We start from the raw sequence: 23,729 nt of genomic DNA, 5'->3' as shown, positions 1-23,729 counted from the left end.
CCTAAGTGTGTACAATCTCAGGCTCACTGTGCCTTCATCGAACTTTGCTCACCAAAAGTCTGCATCACTCTACAAATTGCAGTCTGAAGTGGTTTCTCAAATGTTGCAAATTCAGGGCCAGAAATGGAGAGCAAGAATATGTAATTATTGAGGCTCATTTCACATGCAGACATCAGACCCAATGCTACATAGAGCCCAGTGAGAGGCAAGTAAAATTCCTTCAGAAGGTTTGCTTTCCCAGGTCCCTTTGTGGCTTGTTTATTAATCCTGAGATTTTTCTCAGAAGTCTTTATTATCCAGAACACGGGTGTGTGCTGTTTGCATACTGCTTCTTGGAAATTACTGGGAGGCAACTTACTGGGAGGTAATTCTAGATGGGAATCTGAACCAAAGGTGTTGCTTAAGCATTTCGAAGAATAATTGAGCACTTGCTATGCAGTTTGTTTAATAACCTGAAAGACGGATCCTTATCAGAAGTCTCCACATGCTTTAGTTACTCAATTACTTTCTTATTTAAATAAAGCCTATCAAATATGTCCATAAAAATAAAAGCACCTCATAAGAGGCAGTTTCACTGAGGTGTGCCTCCTCTAGATAATTAAATTAAATGCTGTATTTTCCTGCTAGTATGTATTTATATCCTTTTTCTTTACAGAGTTGCTGAGCTGGGCTTTCAAGGGCAATGACTGTGCCATGAGTCCCCAGCACTACTCCTGTTAAGGTGCCATGGTGGCAGATGTGGTTAACTCATCCTGACTGGTCTCAACCAAGTGGAAACATTCACAGCCCTTTCCTGGAGTTCACACAGTGAAGCTGGGAAGATTCACTCTCCTGATGGAGAAAGTACGACTAAAAAAATAAACATTGAAGCAGTGTAGGAATCTCTGTGTGCTTGCTTCCTAGAGAATAGTGTTCAGTGTACATGTAAAAAAACCCAGAAACACCCCCCTCTAGTTTCCAAGGAGAACTTAATGATTGTCTTCAGGATAACCCAAAGCTAGTGGTGCAAAGATAGACAAGTATAATAAATGACAATAAAATAGCTAATGATTGAAAACACAGTGAACAGTGACATGCAGAAGTCACAGACAGTAGAATGATTGCACATTTTCAAAGTCAGAAGGGCCAGTATTTGAGGCCCATACCTGAGCTGCATGCCACTGGGCAGGCTTACTTAAGAGCTGCCAAATAACCAAGTGCAAGCATCCCAATGGCAGGGAAAAATTTCCTCTACCAGCACAGAACCCAAACCAGAGAGGAAGTGCTGGACCAATTCTTAATTTAAGAAAAAAAGTGATATTGTTAACCAAAAATTAATCCTGACTCCAGAATTACATCTCTAACTAGGAGCACTGCTGATGGGCACTAAGCTTGAGCAGTGCTCCCAGCTAAGGTGTTGTCCTAGCCTGCCCTGAGCCTGTTCATGGAGGTGACTCTGTCATGCAGGAACAGGACCTTGGGCACTTAAATATTATGCCTTGGCACACATTCCTCAGGACAGCCCTCAGAAGAGACAGAAGTAACTCAGCAGCCAGTGAAACAGCCTTTGAGCATATGTTGCAAGGAGCTGTTAAGGAGGTCTCTGTGCGTCCTCTCCATGTGAATGAACTTGTTGCTGGTGTGCTGAAGGTCTGGCTGTCATCCTGAGAACCCAGTGACCTCTCTGCACAAATCTCAGCAGCCAGAGCAAAGCACAGTACCTACTCTGCCCCAGGGTCTAATGGGTTTGTCCTGCTCATGGCCTGAGGCAGTTCAAGTACTTGGCTCATTTGATCCTGCCTGCCCTTTCCCAAGTCTGACAGCAAGGGCTGGTTCCGTGTGGGTCAGATGTCAAAGTTGTAAAGAAAGAAGAAAGAAAACCCACAGATTTCTATTACATTATGCTTCTTTTGGGTCAGCAGTGGCTTTGCAACATTGATCTCAAGGTGGAAAACTCCACGAATGTATTAATAGTCTCCTGAGCCACCAAATCCCAAGTTTTATGGGATTATTCTCATTCCAAAACGCAACATTATCTTGGTTTTGGACATTTTCAATATCCTTTGCTGCATGGCTCCACTTTTCTGGTTGTGCTTTTTTGTTTTTTTTTTTTTTTTCCTTTTTCATGGCACTTACTTGGAAGTGAATAGTGCAAAGTAGTACTTGTGGCAGTGAAAAGAGGACCCCCTAGCCTAGAATTCCTACTACATCTACAAAACTCCCTTTCCTTTTGATTGCCTCAAATCCAAAAAGCCTGCTTTTTCACAAGGAGATAGTAAATGCTACAACCATGCTTCAGCAGGTTCCAATTAAAGAAGGCCTAATCCAAAGTACACTAAAGTTAATAAGAGACTTTTTGTCTCTTTGCTGTTGGGGCTTGGAGCAGACATCAGCTTCAGAAATGGTACCTGCATCACCTACAGATGTTTAAATGCAGTCTCTTCCTGCAGAAGAGACAGGAATCCTCCTGTGCCATCATCAGCTCTACCCACCAGTTTCAAAAGGAAAATGCAAAAATGCAATTAATCTTTTTTCACAACTAAGATGCTATGTTTGGAAGTGGATTCTGTTAAAATACATATTAATTTTTTTAATCTGCTTTTTTGTTTCTGGCAAATGCTCATTTTTTTCAGGTCATTAGTTAAAAAAACCACAACATTTGGGGGGGGGGCTGGGAAGCCAAATCACTATTTTTAGATCGTTACATCTTAGGTGACAGTAAGGTACCTTGAAAGTTAAAATTCTTTTCATTTAGGGAAATCTGGAGAAAGATTTTGAATATTCACTGTAAACAGAAAAAGGTTTTGTCAACTGTCCTTTTAGCTCTACTTCTACTATGTCGTGACATTGGTCTATGTCTATGGAGAATATGGAAGCTTATAAACAGATTAGCTCTCAGAGAGTGTTTTCTTTTCCAATAAGAAACAAAATTGGCAGCATGACCACATTTAGCATGAGATGAGCCTGCCTTTTATTTTCTTTGAATATAATATGACATTGTTTATTTTTCCAGACTTTTGCAAAATGTTTTATTCTATATATCAATGACTGTCATAAAATATGGCTCCAGATGGAAACTTCCCCCACTATATCTGGGAGAAGTGGCTCACAGATGACTGCATTTTCATTTTACACTCTAGCCACTCTTAAATGCTGGGTGTCTGACATGCTTTTACTCTGAGAAGATCCTTCCCTTGTGATCATTCATACAGCTTATGCAGGTGAGAATTAGTGCTCTTTGGTCTTGCCTATTGCCATGCTAAGAGTCCACTTGTACTTCCAGAGTACAAACCAGATTTTTTTAGTTTTAGTTTTTTAATAGAGCTTCTTTACAACTTAGAAGAGTTAAATGAGATGTCAAAGTCTCCCCTGGAGACCAAGGAAGAAAATCAATGATGACTTCTTTCAAGGACTGGAAGTTATGCCATCTGTTTCAGTGGAAGCTCCAGCAGTGGCCACATTTATGCTTTCCTGTCTTGCAGCTCCTAAACTCTGCCACAAATAAGTAGATACCAATAATACCAGTTTCACTAGTGAGGATTTTTTGACATTGGTTAAGAAACCTGAACACATCAGAGAGCAGTTTCTGCTGGCTCACCTTGGCCAAACTTATGCTCCATCCCAAAGCCCAAAGGGGCTGCATGCCTCACCACAAGTAGTGGAACTAGGGTTCCCCTGCACCAGTCCTGGGTGCACAGTGGGCAGGGAGGACAGGAGCCCCTGTGCAAGTCTCCTGTCATCACCTAAACTTTGGCACAAAGGAGTTTGAGGCAAAGGGAGACACAGGGAAACTCACTGAGTTGCCTCAGTCCTGAACAATACTCAAGTCGCAGGCTTGCCCACGAGATTTAAATAAATAACATTTTGTCTTAAATTAGCAGAAAAGAATAAACATTTTAAGATCTTCTGAGTGTTCTATGAGAGAAAAAGAGGCTGTACTATACATCTGAAGAATTAAATTGTCTTAATTGCATCCTTGTGCAAAATAAAGCATTACATACAGAAGAAAAATATTTTTAAGCGGATGGAAAAATCCACTGGGTTAAAGAAATACTACTGTCAGTTAAATGCATCCCTGCACTTGTGTAATGCAAAAACAAGCTTTAATAAAAATGAAGAGTCTAATAGGAACATTTCCATGAATTTAAAATATCAGCAATGGAAACAATCTCATAAAACAAGTAAACCTCTCCCTTCAATATTTGCAACTCAAGTATTACAGCATTCATTTAGGCCCTGGGAATGTGAAAGCAACTATAAATTATTAATTATATGCTTTGCTCTACAATATGAGAGGCCAGCTTTTATAATCCTTGTCTAGCTGTGGCTCCTATAATTTTAGTACCAGGTGCAAGGGCTGTACGATTTAACCCACCTAAAGAAGTTGGAGAAATTACCTGATATGACACTTACCCATCAGGTTTCCAGTGTCCCATAGCAGATACTCAGACAGATACCTGGCTTGAAAGGAAGCCTTATTTGGCATGAAATTTCATACCTGCTGAAGGTTGCTTTCTTAACCATTAAAAAGACTCTAAGTATATTAGTTATGGATAACCTGACATTGGCCAACCATATCCTGGGTTGCATCAAAAGAAGCATGGCCAATAGATTGAGGGAGGTGAGTCTCTACCTCTTCTCCACTCTCATAAGACCCCACCTGGAGTGCTGCTAACAGCTCTGGAGTCCACATACAGGAAGGATATAGAAGCACTGGAGTGAGTCCAGAGAAGCCCCATCAAGAGGACCAGAGGGCTGGAGCACCTCTCCTACGAGGAAAGGTTGTGATAGTTGGGACTGCTCAGCCTGGAGAAGAATAGGCTATGGGGAGACCTTATAGCACCATCCACTATCTAAAAGGGACCTACAAGAAACCTTGAGAGGGACTTTTTACAAGGACATGTAGTGATTGGACATGGAGGAGTGGCTTCAAACTGGAAGAGGGTAGGTTTAGATTAAATATTAGGGAGAAATTCTTAATTGTGAGGGCGATGAGGCACTGAAACAGATTGCCCAGATATGTTTGGATGCCTCATTCCTGGAAGCATTCAAGGCCAGGCTGGATTGGGCATTGAGCAAACTGGTGTAACTGAAAGGTGCCCATGGTACATGCGTTGGAGCTAGATGATCTTGGACGTCCTTTTGAACCCAAACCATCCTATGATTTCATGAAATTAAGAACATGAAATGCAAAGTTCACCCAGAGAAGAAGGTATCAGGGTCATGTGAGTGTGCCCATTACATTGCTTTACTGCCCAGACTGGTTGCCTCCTTGGAGCACTGTGCTCATTCTGGGTTAACTGGGGATGAACTGCCTTGAAGGCCAGCCTGTGTTCAGACTTGGTCCTTGTTGGTTCAGAGCAAGATAAGGTACTTACATTTATGACACCGGGAGTCAACTTCTTCCTCTACATCACATTTTCAGTAGTTCCTCCTGTCAACCATCTATAGCTTTTTTTCCTCCAAACTGCTGCCAGGAAGACTGCTTTGCCTCTCTTCCCTAATACGTAAACCATGCTCCTGTCAAGCTCACTGTCAGAATTGCTTCAAAGTTCTCATCCCACTCCCTGTGCTGGGCTGTGCTCATATGAATTTGCCAAATGTCTGTACACCTGCTCTGGGATGGTTTTCCACCTAAAAAAGAACATGTTGGCATTAAAGCATCATGCAAAAGAAAAAATAAAACTCAAACCCTAAATAATTTACCTTGTTTATCTGTAATTTTGGATATAGTTAATCTCTGGAAGTAGAATATGCCTAGTTAAGATCTGAGTGAGGTATAACAGTTTCACAATTTTCTGAAGGTCAGAACTCGATACAGAAGATTAAAACCAAAATATTACCAGATTGCTTCAGAACCTGCAGGAGCCAGATCCTGACAGAATATATTTTCTGTTTCCATGCTTCTAAAAACCAAGGCATATAGGATTTCTTTAAAATCTCTTTGTCTTTTCTAATTTCCCATGTATTTCAAAGTTTGCATATAAAAAGAACAAATTTTTTAAAATGAAAAGCAGTGAAGTTCATTCTTGCCCCAGTAAAAACTTCAGACAAGGCTGTTAAGCTGTGAAATTAGAGCAAATTTTGCAGGATGGGAAATTCTTTGGCAATGACTCTGTAGATGAAACAGTCTAAAGTAACTTGCTCATAAATAGACCTTGAAACTCAGCATCAAAATTCTGTTCATCATTTACTGTACAGCAAACTGCTCAGGGAGAATTCAAACGTATTCTGCCTCTTATCAATAGGCCTCAGAGAGTATCTGGTCACTCCCATTGCCTTTGGATATCCTGCAGACTGATCCCCCCTTGCCTGGTCAGCAAAGATCTCAGTATTTTTTCCCAGCAGGAATAAAATCTCCATGACAGAAGAGAAGGAGGAAAAGAACATAAGCTTCACTGTTTTTCTGCATAAAATCTTATTTTCATTGGTGGTACAATTACACTGGCAAAGAACTGAGAATAGCAGTGTCAAAGCTGCCCCCACTAGGTGCAGAAAAGCTGGTAGAAAGCAAATGAGCCTGGTGGATGGCTGGAGAGAAGCTGGAGGGAGAGCACTGGGAAGTTCATTTTGACCAGCAAGGACCCGCAGAATTCCCGACCCTGTTGGGTGTGCAGTGGTCAGAGCAATGTGCCTGTGGATGCTTGACCTCACCACGAAACAAGGCTGCCTGGATACCGAGCACAGTTCAAAGATCGGCAGGCACCCGAGGTCTCCCAGTTTATTAGCAGAGACAAAAATGGACAACTTAGAAGTTGTCTCCTTTTTTAGGCTGCTTCTTGCACAGTTTACCTGGTTCTTGCCTACTTCTGGTCACTTTTCTACTGTGTGTCTTTGAGAACTTCCCACCTGTGACAAGGCATATGCACATAGGGCTTGCCTGCAGAAACCTACACCCATTAAATTATAACAGCAGAAACCCTCACAGGCACACTACATTCCTGCTACTTCCACTTAGGGCCTTTTTCAAAGACAGATCAAAGTGCCAACCATCTATCCTAGCAAGAAACTCTACATGCTGAAACTTTTATAAATGTGAAATTAGCCACCTGCAATAACTGTTGTAAAATTGTTAAATTAGTAATGGTGATTAGTTTCATTTCTTGCTGTTATATCAGGCAACTAGCATGAAACAGCAGTAAAAAGGCTTCTACACAGTCCAGAAAATAAGTTAAACCCAGTCTTACTCCCTCGGTGAAATCAAAAACCTTGCTGAACTCACTGCAGGCTCGCCGGTTGCAAGAACTTTGTCACCCTATATCCCCACTGAAATAGCACAAAAGGGAACAGGAAAGAGTGATCCATTTTTTAATGCCTGCTAAAAATTAATCTGGCATGAAAAGAATTACAAGTCACAAGATGCCACAGAAAACTGGAATGTTTAAGCTTAATAAAATCACAGTTCCCAGCCCCATTTTTTTTTTACAGCTTGAAGCATCCAATCTTCAACATACATTTCCATCCTCTTCACTGAATTGAACGAAACCCGTGGAGGCTCTGAATAAATGGCATGGCTTCACTCAAGCATGTACTGTATCACTGAAGGATCCACTTCCTCTGCCATCAGACTGGAGTGCAGGCTCTGGATTGTTGCTTTTTTCCCCAGGCGCTGTTTCCACAGCACAAATGCAGCTACAATCTGTGACTGCAGGTTGTGAGGGTGATTGACTTTACATCGATAGATGTCAGTGTGGGACAAACCCAAGCACAGAGCCACATGCTCCCACTCAGGTCCCAGCCTCCTCGCCAGCTTGTTCAGCTGCTGATCTGTTGGCGACATCTTCAAAATGCATGGTGCAACTTCAGGGAGGTCTGTAAAAGAGGGGAAAAAACAAAAAGAGAAAGAAAAAGCATGTATGTCACTAGGCAATGCTGCAAGAGTTAATGGGAGACCTTGACAAAGAAGGGAACAAGAATGAGCAAAGCTGAGGCAAAAGAGTTAATTAATTAAAGAAACAGAATACATATTTACCTAGAAAAATTAATAACATGATCAACCAGAAGATTAATCAGAGGAAAACTAATGCTCAGTAGACCATACTAGGGAGCCTTGTGGTTTTCAATGTCAGTAACCCAGACATCAGAACTGTACACCAAAGCAAAGACCTCCAAAAGTAATTATAAATTTTGGGGTAGTGAACAAGAAAGGTTTTCAGGGAACCTGTTTCCAGCAGCCATCATCCTCAATATGCTTGCACCAGTATGATACAGGGACAAGTGACAAACATGGGACCAATAATACCTTATTACTCCTATTCTGGGACTCCATTTATACACTTCAGAAATAACTTTGATTCCTTAGTTAATAGGTATTACACTATTTTTTTTCTCAGAGGGTTGTTCGCAGGAAATTCTGTCCTAAGACACCACTTAACCCTTTCTGACCTGTCATACATGGCAAACTCATCTTGAGGAGACCAGCCTTGAGGGCTTTTCCTCTATTTGAATGAAGCCATAAGCATGGTTCAGATGAACCCAAATGAACAGGGCATCAACACTGTTCACAAATACAAATTATGCTTCCTTATCCCTCAGTTCTTGTTCTCAGATCTTGTAACATTCCTGAAATCAGGCATGCGTGTGCTACAGCTCCACTCATCTGACCTCTTTGAAGATGTTTTCAGGAGAATGCAAGGAGGTCCCCTTTTTTCTCAGAGATTTTTGCCTGATGTTAGGTCCCTTAGGATTGTCCACGTACCCAAGAGAATGCACTCTTCATCCAAAGAGACACTTCACATTGAACTGGAACCTGAGGAGGACAGGATCAATGCAACTACCAAAACAGCCTTCATAGGAAGCATTAGATAGCTGTAATTATCAGCAGTAAAAATCTTGTAGGGACTGAATGAAATTTTTTTGCATTCACAATTGATCTCTTTATGTGTTCCCTAGGATAATCTGATAATTAAAATAAAACCCCAAAAGTATTAATACAAAAAAGTGTCAGCAGTCAAGTGAGAATACATAGTATTCAGAAACATGCTGTGTGGGATCCAGCTCACCTAACTACAGGTAAAACCTCCTGAACTAAATATGCTAGGATTAATTACTGCTGAGAAGAGAAATAGACTCTTCTAAAATACAAATCCTTTCACTGGAAAGAAGATGTCTAAAATAATCAGAATAATTAACTCACTCTAAATGTGCACATTTCTCTCCACTGATTGTAAAAGGAGCATTAGGTACAAGCTCAAATGTTGATGTTGATGCTGTAAACAGCCAGTGACAGCAAAATCATTCTCTGCCTATAAGTTCAAACCATATGCCAGCCTTTAAAAAGGTGCATTTAGAAAAGCAGCACAGAATACCTACAAAGCATATTTGTTCTTTGATAGCCTTTGTGATCAAAAGCTGAAACAAAGAGTCAATGCAGTCTGCAATTGCTGCTCTACTTCTCTTGCTGAAGATACTGAAACAAAACATGGGCAAAATACCCCCTTGAAAAATGCTGATTATAGCCTGTTGGTCTGAAGCAGCAGACTCCCTACAGAAATGCTGCTTTGCAAAATCTAATTTATAGCTCCAATATCACGCTCACAGTCTCCACTACAGCAGAACAGAAACTCCAAAAAGCACCATTCCTTCATTTTATCAAAAGTATTGTTTTTGCATAGAAGACCCAGAGCCTGCAAATGTTTGTACAATTTCAGCCAAATAATACACAAGAACTATACAAAGCTACTTTGAGTAAAGAGAAAATTACTTTCTGAAGAATATTTAGGTCTTTTCATCTTTCTGTCTCCAAACAGCCAAAGGAATCTGGGGCAAGTGCTGGTTTGTGGATAGGGCAGAGGATGCACAGCTTCTGAAGAAGGCTGAGCAATACCTGTGGGGCTGCCCTATGCTGTCACACCAGATGTGATACCAGTTTCACAGGCAAGTCAAGGACAAGGCAGTGTCTTTCATGAATGCAAATAGCTGAGAATAAAATAAATATAGCTACACTGTGCTGTCACCAACAATACTTTTTGGTATTAAACCCTTTCTTTGGCTTATGGTCAGCTACTGTGTACCCACAGCAGCAATACCTGCCAGCCTGGGCTTTTTGCTCTCACACTGAAGTTTTCATACGTCACATCCACTAGCAGAATGATTTTATGATACTGAAATGTGATCAGGCAAGAAGGCCTAACAATAATACATGTCAGCTTGTCCATCCAGCCTTTGATATTAAGCAGACTTTACAACAACAACTATCTTGCCTTCAGTCTGTTATCAGCCCTTTAATAAGGATCAGAATAAAACCCATCCAGGAGATCTTTTCATCTTACACTACCATCTGATTCTAATATGGATGTGGAAAACTCTGGGACAGAAGCCAAATGTTAAATTTAATACAAAGGACTGGTATTTCAGTCCCATTTTATTTTCTGTGATAGCTCATTTTCAGTTCTGATACAAAAACACTGAGGAAAATTGGAGATAAATATTACATGACAGGCAATATTATTTAGAGGTATAGAGAAATATTTAGTGAGATCTTTCAGTTATGACAAATGCAAAATCACAAAAAGATCTCAATATGTTCTAGGATTAACGCTACTCCTAATTTAATAAACATAATGGCATTTGAAGTGAAATAGAAATGAGTTCTCTGTGCTCATGCCCAAACTGCTTTGAATATATTGCAAAAATAATAAAGACACCTTTTTTTAGCTATGTTTACTACAAACTCTCATTTATAATCTCCACTTGTCAGGAACTGCCTGAGGGAGGTGATGAGATTAGAGCAGAAGTTTCAATTATGCAGATTCTGCAGTTGCATTTGAAAGGTACTTTTAGGATACTGAGACCTCATTTCTGAAAAAAAAAAAAAAAAAAAAAAGGTCAAGTTTTTCTTCTGTCAGGCATGCGCTTCCGCTTAGCAAAACGAGGACTGCACTGGTAAAAATGGGAAGATGTGGAAGGAGCAGTGGTGGTGCCTGGGGCACCACCAGAGGGTGTTGAGGGTTGCTCTGGAGAAGGAATTTGTGCTGCTGTCGCCTCCAGTGAGAGCACCAAGTGAAACACTCTGTCCAGCTGTGGGCACGGTCCAGGCTGCAGGGTGCCAGGGCCGCATGCCGCAGAGATTTAGAGGCTGAAGTCTCACTGCTCGTGCTGAAGCCACTAAGATCCTGAGGAATGAGGAGCCAACAGCTCTGTGCTGGGGAGAGAGACAGCCTGGTGCTTTCTTGGGACCACCAGCCACCTGGTTCTTGGGACCATGAAAATCCCCTTCCACAGGGCTGGAGATGGGAAGGACACTCTCTGCACTGGTTGTGAAGTTGAAACTGACCCAGAGAAAGACCTGTGGCTTCTTCTAGTCAAAGCTGTAGCATGAGGGAATGTGCCTCTCCCCATGGCTGCTGAAGGAAGCTCATCCACACTAAGCTTATCCTAATTGTTCCAGTTAAAAAACAGGAGATGTTGACAACTTGTGGCCTATGTGTTCATCTGTACTTCCAGGCCATTGGACAAACCAAGAGTTACAATGGTGCTGGTGAATGTGGACAGGAAACAGAGCTGGATATAAATAGTATCACAGATATAGACCAGACAAAACAGAGTCACCCAAATAACAAAGATACAAAAAACCACATGGGGCAAAGGCAGACAGTCACCATTTTGCATTTTTTTTTCTTCAGAACCTCTGGAGCTTTTCAGTAGGAGACACCAAGAAGATACTGGAAAAATCAGGGGGACAGAAAACAAACTCACCTCAGCTGTGTCCCACTTGGCACAAATGGGAGGATGTAAGATAAGGCCCGCACAGGAGACAGCAGTCAAAAGGGCTGAGGCATTTCTGGGTGACCTGTGAAGTACCCAGCTAATCCCTCAGAACTGCTGGGGCCCAACGTGCCTTACAGTTTTAGCTAAAGGACCCTTCTCCATGTACATGTGACTTCTTGTGCATGACCAAAAGCATTTGTTGGCATTTCAGAGAGACTTCTCCCCTGCAAAGTCATTACATTTTAATACAAACTCAACTTTTTGGGTTTTGGTCCCTGCTGTGTAAAAGGGACTTGGATGGAAATTGCACCTGAATCGAAAGTACTGAAAAAGTCTCAGTCAGTTGCTGCCTAATCCTATAAGAACAATGCCACAGGCAGTTCAGGAGACAATTGAAGAGTCAGGGATATATCATGACCCATCTTTTATCTAATAACTAATAAATCTGTCTGTTGGGAAAGGTGTTTCTGTAGACTGGTCTCTGCTTCCAGCACTTCCTCTGTATTTTATCTACCTAAAGGACCATGTACATACTTGTTGGATAAGACAGAAGGAGCTCTGGAAGAGGAAGGGGGAATCCAGCTATCTCTGAGCTGTACATTCTAATGCTGAGGTGCACAGACACAGTCCATTTCTCTGGGTAAATCATTACAGAAAAAAGATAAAGATTTCGCTGGGAAGGTCAAGAATGCTTCCTAGCCTCCAGTACAGCACCTGCTTGAGAGAAAACCCTCCTGGGAATCAAGCAGTATGCTGAAATGAAGCATGCAAGAGCCCTTGGCAGGAACAATGCTAGGAAAATACTCTAATTTTTATATAATCACATCAGAAACATGTCAGAGAGTCTGGTCTTCAGACCTTCCATAACTGGAATGGGACTGTAAAGAGGAGTAACTGCTTGGGCATGCATCTGGCCTCAGCATCTCCCCGCTAGGTGTGTGGAGTCCTTCGCAATCTGGACTCAAGACGCTGACTGCTCTTCACTGAACCCTCTTATCAGATCCTCGTCATGATTTCTGAAGAGTTCACAGCAAGCATTTCAGAGTCCTCTTTAATCATCTTTTCTGGCATCTGGAGAACAGCTCTTCCCTGAGAAGTGGCTAGAGTTAGATTAAGAGGTTCTACAAGCAGCAAGCCAAAGAAGCCTCAGTTCCCCCACAAGGACGTGAATCCTACAGCTGACTTGCGGTCTTCTCCAGCTGCTTACCTATTCTCAAGACACTCATGAAACTGCTCCTTTACTCAACAGCAAACAGACAGGCTTCTTGATTTTGGACAAGAGGTTCAGAGGCTATAGGGGTACATGCATACACACAACACCCCACAGTAGAGGAGTGCATGGCCCTGGTTACTAGAGGAAATTAAGCTAAAAGGGACTCTGAAGCTCCTCAGAACCATCATGGCTAACATGCCATCAGTAGCATGTAGGGCACTTCAGCTAAAGGAAAACATCCCTAATAATGAATGTAGTGTGAGGTTCTGCTTCCCTCCAGCCCACTTATTCAACTAGCCTGAGCCACAGAGCCAGCACTGGGTACAGAATGGGCATGGTTGCCAAGGCTGTGTGCTGTGTGTTTTGGCAGCCGTTCTATGTTACAGAAATTATTTACCGACTGAATGTCACAACAGCAAACAACGTGCACATAAATAGGTACAATTGCTTTAGAGTAAAATCCCCTTGGAGTGAGCAAAACAGTGAGAGTGTGTGATGAAGAAAGATAACCCTTGGCAGATGAGGTTGGGACAGGCTGTCATGAGCAGCAAGGTGGGGTTGCAGAACCTGAACTGAAGGACACTATGTAATGTTCCCACTAATGGAGAGACTGGAGATTTCTAGAAGCTGCAACTGCCCTGAGCTGCCAGAGATGCTGGATCAAAGGGACAGCAGAGAAGAAGCATTTTGAGGGATCCCAGTAAGTGCTACAGATCACTGAAGTGAACCACAAGATTATGGTGGAGATCCTGGTGAGAAGGATGGAATAAAGAGAAATTCTTGGGTAACTGCAGGGGATGGCTTGGCTTGATTCGTTAGAAAAGAAAATGGGAGGTTACAGTAAGTCTCCATTAGTACAGTTGCTCTGCTGCTTTTTTGTTCAGATGTACTCTCCCAACACTATATTAACAGGTGAAACTGCAGGAAAATGCCTGTCCTCTTCTATATCACATTCAAATTCATAAGCCAGCCTGCAGCCACAAATGACTGGAGTGCCAGAGAAGAGAATTTTATGTTTGTTTGAGTAGTCGTGCTTCACAGTCTCTGTAACTCGGTAACTTCTGATCTGATGAATGCAAACATTATATACGGAATTTACATGAATAAAACCAACTTCTGTCAATTAGTGATCATAAAACACACTTAAGCATACTTCTGTCATGGTAATTTACATTTACAAGTATCTTAATTAAATTATGAAAGGCACTAATCAAAATGAAAGCAAATATGAAATACATTTTTAAGACTGGCTGCATTCTTCCTCATTGTACTGGTTTTAGTGACTTGAATTAAAAGATACTAAGTTCTCTGTCTTATTTCTAAAAAACTGAATCTACCATACATATGACAGCCAATATGCAGAATAAATTGTGACCATGATCCTTTCGTAACCAAATCTATGGCACTTCCCTGAAGTGAAGCACAATCCACCCAAGGTACCAAATTCAGCTCCTTTCTGCCAAAAGCTTGCTGGGACTCTGCATTGGTGGTGTAATTAAAAAGTACATATATCTTCATTTGTTGGCAGCTCTTCTCCTCTGTGAGCTCTAAAATACCACACTTTGTGACGTTAAGTACATTTTGGGTATTAGGGGAAGAAAAACAGCATAAAATTTTGTAAATCTACAGGCAATTCAAGAACACAAATGTTTCTATTTTGGCTCAGTACCAGCAGCTAATTCATGCATTCTTTATCACTTGCTAAGGACTGCCTAGTAGCTGCAGATGTGGAAGCAGACTGCTAAAATCTGAAACATAAACATTCAGATTTCATGACAAAAGTTTTCAGTTGTATTCCCACTATTCAGTTTCAGTAGCTACACAGTTATCTTGGACATGTTTTAATCTCTCCTACAGGTTTTGTACCTCTACAGATCTCTGCTATACTGATAATCTTCAGTATAATCTATATTAAACAGATTGTCAGAGAAGTCTGTAAATGAATTAATTCTCTATTCAATTTCCATCCTTTTCAAGCCATAGGGAACAATCCCCATGTTTAAGGAACTGAAAGAGATCGGGTTTTCACATCTTTGTTCACATTTTACTGGAAAGAGCAGGGAGGAAGTTTCAGCAGTTAATAGTGTGGATGTTATTTTGTCTCCCATGAAAAGAAATTAATTACAATCTCACACAGTACTTCTCTACTACTATATACTGTGAGATCAAATAATTAATTTCATAAATAAGTGGCAGCTGCAGATGCAAGCAAGGAAAAGAGCACCTATGCAAAGTAAACAGAAACATAACACAATATAATGTTTACTCTCTTTTCAGGCAGGATGACCCTACATTACAGTCAGGATTAGATTTAATCATACTGTGGCTTTATAGCTTGCATTTGATGTTGCTCTAGACACTGAAGTAGAAGTAAAATTTGCTTAATATTTCCTATTGATTTCTATATTGTCATACATAAGTGAGTAATATGCATGAGCACTGAAACCACAGCTAATGATGGCATCTTTGCAGTGTACCTTTGATACAAATGCATGAACAGGTTCAGCATGCAGCAATATACTAAGGGAAAAAAGAAATACCTACTGAATTGTTAGGTTCTGTGGAACATTCAAGCTTTCAGGAACTACTAGACAGCACAAAGACACTTGCTAGTCTGAAAGAGTAGAGATGAGAGGTTTTGTTTTCCAGGCCAGCAGTTACAGCAACAGACAACCCTACAAATAATGCTGAAAAAATCAAATTCTGAAGTATGTCACTGCATTTCTATACAGTTTTCAATGCTCTGCAGTTCCTAGTGAATTGAATGGTGCTTGATAATACAGAACTTTCAACCACTAATTACAGATCTGAAGCCCACAGAGCCATAATTTCTTAGTCAAGTTGTTTCTTCTCCACGCTATCACAAAAATAAATGATCAGCAGGTGATTATATGAAGTTGTGATGATCATAAAATACATTCATATTTGTTGTAGATGTCTCATGGTATCATAGGAGGCAAATATTTACCCTTGTGGGTTGGGCAGCTCTGACAGATTAATTCACCCACTCTAAGTGAAAAACAAAGCCAACTGGAGCAATTAATGATTGTTTTGTCAGTGAGGTGACAAAATCATCATGCAACTTTTGTCAAGGGATTGGAAGCTATCTTCTTTTGACAGACATTACTTGAATGCTTATTTCAAAAAGCCTGAGCTGTCTTTCAAAGAGCTGAGGCAAGTGTTAATCCTGCTGCTCCTTTGCACGCAAGAATCAAAGATTCCTTAGGCTTTTAATCTGCTGAGTACAATAAGTGAGTAAACTTTTTTTACTAGCAACTTTTATCAAGAAATCTTTCTAAAGACTACAGCATTTCAGCAATAAAATCACGTGTTTGAACTTCAGCTATCAATACTCCTTTCATGCAACAACAACAACAATGACACTGCTAGTATGAAGGACTGTTTTCTTCTAAAACAAAACTAATCACACATGTTTCCCTCACAGGACTTAAACCAAATGTGACAATAAGCCATTATATTTAGCCTTGACAGAACTTTTCATTCCTCCTCAAGATTTTTTTTTCCTTCAAGTTGGCTCTTCTTTTTGCTTTGGCTCAAGTCATGAGAAATATCAAAGATCTGCACAACAGATGGAGCTTGGTTGTGAAGAATGCCTTTGGCTGGTGAGGATCTTTGCCTGGCAGGTGTCAAACCAAAATTAATACTGCATATATTATAGTGAAGTGAGACTGCATTCCTTTCTGACCACAAACATGTATTAATAGAACAAGCCACGCAGAGCAAGCTAAAACAGTACTATCATTCTGCTGAATCCTCCAGTGCTTGGCATTTTATTTAATCATTTACATCCATGCAAAACAAATAAACAAAGTGCAACAGGTTTGTTTAGTGTCTTTTTAAAGACATTTTGCATCGGTGTAAAAGACTCCACAAAATGCCATAAGCAACACAAACGTAGACCCCTGCTGGTTTCTTTTTTTCTTCCATTTTTTGTATCAGTGCTCTAAATGCTTATGAACTTCAGTAGGCTTTTTAACATTTCAAAATCCACAGGAAAAAAAAGGTAGTAGTATTAAAATACAATGCTCAGCTACCATCAGTTGCTATGCCTGGCTTGCCAAATGCAATTCAACAGCCTGAGTGAGAAGACGGTGCTTTCCACGAGTGTCAGGAAGGAGGGCTTGAGGTGGCATCACCTGCTTCTCTCCATTTTCAGATGAATGGGAGGCTTAGCATCACAACCAGCCCTCTCAAGTGCCAAGTCAGTTGAAGATACGCAAGAAATCAATTTGGAATCTCATGGCTGGTTTCACAGATCCATACTGTCCAACAGCAATTTTAGCTATCCAATAGGGCTGTAATTTTAGAAGGTCACAGCCACAAGACTTTTAGTTCTCTGTAAAGCAAATGTTAGAATGTATTTGTGTGTGTGCACATACATACATGTATATATATAGATACAGATATGTATATAGTATGTATGTATGTATATATGTATACACAGATCCCCCTAATTTTTCAAAATCTTAATTAGAGTATATGAAAGTCTTAGATACATACAAGTCAAATTCATTCCTTTTTTAAAATTTCATTTCTACAAATTCAGGTCATGGATCTGTCACTTGACCCTGGTATGAAAAGGGTGAAAACGGGAGCGTGGGTGAAGTAATTTCCGAAAGCAAGGTCCTAACTCAGAGAGCACTTTACGCCAGCAGGGACTGGATGAGCACTTATTTCCCTCCTTGAGTCAGCAGTGACATAACACCCTGCAGCATGTGCTCAGCTGCAGGGCTCGTGGCTGCCCTGTGACATGGCTGCTGCCGGGTGACACAGCACGCTGATCCTCTGCAGTCATTAGAGATCCCAAGACAGCAGGGAAAGCAAGGAGATGACTCACAGCTGCAACCATGCACTCGAGGGCTGAGGACCCAATTACTTTTCTACTCACTCAGGAATAGCACTTTGCCAAAGGAACTGAAGTAAGTTCAAAATTAAACAAGGTATTGGCAAATATTTGCATTACTTAGGCTATTTGTAGAAGATTTATGCTAGTATTAGTGGGATGATTCATATGCAAAACCTAAACATCTGAAAAAATATTTTGCTTAAACAATTAATTTTCATGTCTCATGCATAGAGAACATTTTCCCTCATAGTTCTGTAGTCTACTAGCTGCCAGGCTTTGATCCAGAATTGAAATGTCAATCATTTTGGCTTTTGTACCTAACAAATCAGAAATAAAAATGTTTTAACACATTTTTATTTTAACACATGAAAAGGCTGGAAGATTGGCAGACCATAAAAGATTTGTTTTACCTGGTTTGGGATTTTTGCACAGCTATGTCTAATCTAAGTACGGCTGAAACAAAACAAAAAGGCAGAACTAAAAACTAGACCAATCTCTTCTGTCCCAAACATGCAGAAATACAAGTGATGTTTGTGTCCCTGAAGGAACTAAACCTGAAATCCTGCCACAAACAAGACAGCAGGGCTGTTATTTCCTTGACAACTGACATCACAGGAACCTCTTAGAGGTAACAATGGAAAGCAAATGTTAAAAAAGGATTTTTTTCTTTGCTTAAGCAAACATCTTTTAAGTTCTACAAACTCAGAAACAAAGAAATCAAGATGCTTTTTTTCCATAATGTTGAAAATGTTACCACCACAACTCTAAACAACCAACCCACCTTCCTTCCTTCCTTCTGCCCCTTCCTTCCTTCTACCCCTTCCTTCCTTCTGCCACTTCCTTCCTTCTGCCAACGTATGAAAACCCAGCTGTGCTGTGTATAAACCACACAGTGCCCACCCACCTAACTGGGCCTTCCACTTGCACTTTAGTGTGTGGAAATATCCTAATAACAGAGGGTTCATGTGCAAGTTTACAAGCACCAAGTACAGAAGACAGATGAAAATTTGGCTGCAATTCTTTGGTGTTCTCTGATCTCAGGAGATTCGAGCTTTCTAAGTCTGTTACAGAGCCTAGGAGTTGAATGCTAAAGCCTATTTAAGTATCTACCTATTTAAGTATTGACCTATTTAAGTATCTTTATTCAGTCTTGCTGATTGAAAATGGGGGCTTCTTATCTACTCAAAAGAGGTTGACAAGAACATGAAGGTACTGCTACAACTCAGGCTTTTCAAGATATGCTATTTACTAGACATTACATACTGATATTTACACTGTATTTGAGACATTTGAGAACTTCAGGCACCCCACGAAAAATGCTTGCTTGAGGCATCTTGGCATTTATACAGGTATAAAGGTTTTCATGTCAAAAATTGCCAAGTAAATGGGAATAGTCAAGCTGAAAACTGTAAAAAGCCTTACTGTTTTCAGGAAGCTCTGTGCAGGCAGATTGTGAGTCTTGGGACAAGTATCCTTAGATTACCTCAAGAAGCCACACCTCCTTTTTAAACAATCCAGGTCTAAAGCATTTGACAAAGAGACTTAACAGACCCCCTCTGTAAAACAAGCAAAGAAAGTAGAAGCCATTTTTAATATGGTTCTTTGTGTCATGCAAGTATTTCCACATGAAAGTAGAGAAACTCAGTCAACCAACGATGCCTGTGTCTGTAAGTAAGGCAGGAGCACAGATTTTACAGGGAGCAAGTCTGTTTGGAACAGCTGAACAAAAGCTTGGTGAAGGAATTTCAAGCGACATAGAGAAATGTCTCAGAGACACAACTGAAAAAAAAAATTGTAGCTCTGTAAACCCACAGAATACTCTTTCAAAGACCCTAAGGAACACAGCTTGAGAATATCTATCAAGTAAGATCAGAGCTACATGCAGGGACAGCAGGAGGCAGCTGAAGCAATCTGCAGCACAGCTCTAGTGGTTATCAGTCTCTGACCCTGAGAAAAAAGATAATTACTGCATGAATGTTCACATTAGACCAAACCAGAAAGCCCAGGAAAATACATATCTCTGCTAGAGAGAGAAAGTGAGAACTCCTCAGGTTTTACACAGTGGTCTACAGCTCTGTATGTCCCAATCCAATATATTTTCTTTGACTGACAACACAGCTGTGGCTTTAATTTTGAAGTCCACATTTTTCAGTGTGAATCATTAAATATAACATCTTTGTGCTCCTCAACAGAAAAACAAATCCATCTCTACTTTTTTATTCCTCTGCAGCCTTAATTTAATTGTGCAACATTTGCTTTAGAAACATATTTGAAGATGTTTTAGATGTGACCTCATTTATACAGCATCCCAGGCTTTCCAGGAACCCTCAACCATCAGCCTCCTAGCCTTTCTTGTATGTGAACTACTGTATTTTATGGCTTCCACACTGTACTGTCTGCATGCTCCCCATGTGACTGGGAGGGGAGATGTTCTGCTAAACACAAACATTTAGGGAGGGGAGCTTGCAGTCTCAGGTGTGGGTTGTGAAAAAGGCTTTGTATGTATTAGGTTATGTACACAGAGTTTGCCAGGATTACGTTCAAATAACTCTAAAGAGCTGAGCCTACACACGTGAAAAAGGAAGAGCACCAGAGGAGCCACCAGCCTAGCAGCTCATCTATCCTGGATTTCCTACTCATCACCACAGCTTTGAAAGGTGCCCATCTTCAGATGCTGATGGAGCCCTGCTTCACCTCTGCAGTTTTAATCAAAGACTTAATTAACCAGGTCCCAGAAAAGTAAATAATAGATTGTCCCAAGTAATCTTGAGTAAGGAACTGAGCACACTAGAATATGGAAATCCACTAAGGTACAGAAAAAAAAAGGGAGCAGACAACCAAAGGGGTCATTTGCTATTTGAGCTAGAAAGGCTGAAATGTTATGCAAACAAATAGGTACATATCTGCACCTCACCTCTACTCTGCCAGCTGCTTCACATGGGATTTTAAGGCATTGGGTTTAATATGGAAAAATATACCTTTGAATCAAATTCTGATGTCTGCATTTACACAAAGTGATAGTTTTTCCAGGACAGTTCACAATGTAGATTCCTTTTGGCCTCTTACTCTTAGCACTGACTTAGTCTATTCCCACCTTCTGCCACCTTCTCAATCTCTCTTCTCCTCCCTGCCTCATGTTACAATTGCTGGAGGATTCTGGAGCTGGGACAATGTGCTACCACCACATCTGCCCACCAGAGAAAGGCAGCTGGTCTGTTCCCCAACCCCTGCTGGGCAGGCATGCAGCCCTCCTGCTGGATAGGTGGACTTGTCTGTCAAAGGTATGTTGCAAGTTTTTCCATTACAAAAATCCCCTCCTACTTTTAAAAAACCCATTTGTTTTTTTCTTTTTCTCCTCCTTTTCCAACTTTTTCTGTCCTTCCCCCATTATTTTGAGCAGGAAGGAGAGTGACACAGAGAATAATGCTTTCCTCAGCTTCTGTTGGAAAAAACCCACAAAAAATTTCCACCAAGAGGGAGCTTTTACTGGTTTGTTTTGTTTGGTTGCTTTTTTGTTTTGTTTTGTTTTGGCTCAGTAAGGTTCAGAAGCCATATTTTAAACTTAAAATTTCCTAAATAAGGGTCCAGTTAATACTGTCATTTTGTGTGGAAGGTAGCAAAGACCTGGTACCTCTGTTTCACTTAGCACAGATTCCAGCTGTGTGGCAAGAGGTCAGCTTGAATTTTTCTCGAGCTGTATTTTTTCAAACCTCTTTTCAGGGTTTCAGTTGTATAAATCAAACCCTGAATCCCAGTGTAGATGCACAGCTTGTCAGGCTTTCCTTCTGCCAGTTGGCTCTGCACTTCCCAGTGTTAATTCCCACTGCCTCCACATGTTTGAGAAGGAGGGAGGAAAGCCCTGGTGAGCAAGGAGAGGACCAGAGCAGCCAAAAGCTGCAGGGGGCTTCCCCTGCATGGAGAGAGCATCACAGATGGGTGCAGCTGGTAAGAAAAAGGTGCTGAGGCCACTGATTTTCCAATGGCCTTGATGGGCAGGGCTGTGAGCAGGTTTGGGACCCTTCAGTCACTGACAAGAACAGTGTTTGTATGTCCCACACACTGGCTTGGTGACAACTCAGGAGTCAGCCTTGTTTCACGTGTGCTTTGTCTGAGCAGATGGCAAAGCATGATGGCTGCTGGGTTAAGATTTTGCTGCCAAACCAGCCCCCAGCTGTTTTCAGACTGCTGCTCTCTTTACCAATGCAAAAATAGCCATCTCCCTAATTTCTTCCTTCAAAGTATTATTTTTGATATTACAGAAGCATACACCTAGCCAGACTATATAATTAACATGACACAATTTTTAATTATCTACCTACAGCCATCTTCCTGCTCTAACTGGTGGTGGTGGTGTTGAAGGGTTGTTTTGCTGGGGGCTTTTTGAGACTACCTTGAAAATTTGAATTCCCAGGTAAAAACTCACTCAGTACAGAGCCTGCATTACCAGGTGTAGAAGGTGACCCATCACTCTAGCTGTACCACATCTCCCATGAAAAAAAAGCTTTTGACACAGAAACAACCCCAAATCTCATTTGCAATAGCAAGTACATAAGGCAAGACTGTCCCAGAAAAGACAGTGACAGAAACACGTACTTATTTAGTTTATTCCTTCATCAGCTGGGGTTTCTTCATATATATTTTTGTCCAGGAATGTCCTATAAGGCTAGGTTGTTAGCTGACTGGGACCCTTCCAGCAGTCTCCAAGTTTGTGCTGTGACCACAGGGCAGCACAGTTTCCTTTGGATATCCCTCCTTCTGACAGCACAGCAGGCTCACTAGCACAGCAAGCTGTAACTCCATGCCACCCCGACCCAGCAGCAGGGTGAAACTCCTGAAACTCAACAACTATCTACAAAACGTGAAACAAGGGGAAATCCAACCTTGTGACCTCGTTGGTGGAAGTTCCAGACAAACCAACACAAATACAGCTCTTAGAAACATGATGAGTTCTGGGGATAAACAACCAGCATCTTCTCTCCTCCATACCTCTGCGTTTGCTTGCTCCTAGAAATAGCAGAAGGAACACCCCAACTGCGTGAATACACATGCACCTCTCAGCAGACCAACAGCAAATGTTGATCCAGCAACTGGAGCTGGAACACAGCAACCCTACACCAGCAATAAAGCACCACTGGGTCAGATGTTATGGTGTCAGTCCAAATTAAGCAGCACGAAGCATGCATCAGCCAAGCCAGCAGTCCTCCTTAGCTTCAGTGAGCCTCGAGCTGTGCTATGTGGAATTGCTACTTTCCACATGGAATATCTCATTCAAAGCAGGGGCTGTCACTGCAGCTGCAATAGCAGCACTGATTTTTGGTGTGATAAGCTGTATTTAGAACAGGAAAGTATTGCTCGGTGAGCTGAAAAGCAAACCAAACCACAAGTGATAAAGTCATGAGCTTCAGGTTTTAATATCTGGTGTCAGTCCCATTTCCCAAAGCAAAGGGTAGTTTATGAACACTGTAGACATTTTCTGTCTGAAGCAATACTAGCATGTAATATCTTTATTTAGACAGCACATGAAGTGTCCTGCATCCCCACCCACACAATGGTCTGATTCTAGATCCACCCTACTGTTGTTTGTGGCAGGAAATCTAGGTGTGTTGCAGAACAAAACCAATGGGTCCTGATATTCTGCAACATCAGACAACTTGTGATTCCTTCCTCACAAGACTCCAAGGTCCTCCTAGACCAATTTTAAAAAAGGAAAGGGCAGGGAGAGGAGGGAATGGTAGACAGATCTGTGGTAGAACTAAAAAGTCAAGATTTCTGGAGCCTTTATCATATGTTGTAATTGCAAAATCATGCCTCCTGTCTTTCACATAAACAGCAAACCTTTTTTTCAGGGTACGAGATGATTAGGAAATTCCCTATGCTCACCTTAATTTGGTTTCTTCCCTCACTTGGAAACATGATTTCAAAAAAAAGATCAGGCCATTAAGTGTAGTCTAGACTATTGTT

General features: G+C 41.1%; 1 protein-coding gene across 1 annotated transcript in view; it reads right to left on the bottom strand.

Moving 5' to 3' along the window:
- Positions 1-7,271: 7,271 nt before the first annotated feature.
- Positions 7,272-23,729, bottom strand: part of CRADD (CASP2 and RIPK1 domain containing adaptor with death domain) — a 75,047-nt gene continuing 58,589 nt past the window's right edge. The window contains exon 3 of the mRNA XM_036401279.2: positions 7,272-7,791. Within this exon, the coding sequence (XP_036257172.1) occupies positions 7,496-7,791 (296 nt within the window). The 3' untranslated portion in view covers positions 7,272-7,495. The remainder of the gene's footprint in view (positions 7,792-23,729) is intronic.

The sequence above is a fragment of the Molothrus ater genome, chromosome 5, assembly GCF_012460135.2.
Source record: "Molothrus ater isolate BHLD 08-10-18 breed brown headed cowbird chromosome 5, BPBGC_Mater_1.1, whole genome shotgun sequence".
Lineage (NCBI taxonomy): Eukaryota > Metazoa > Chordata > Aves > Passeriformes > Icteridae > Molothrus > Molothrus ater.
Note: the sequence above shows the minus strand (reverse complement) of the source record. Positions and strands in the feature narration are given on the sequence as shown.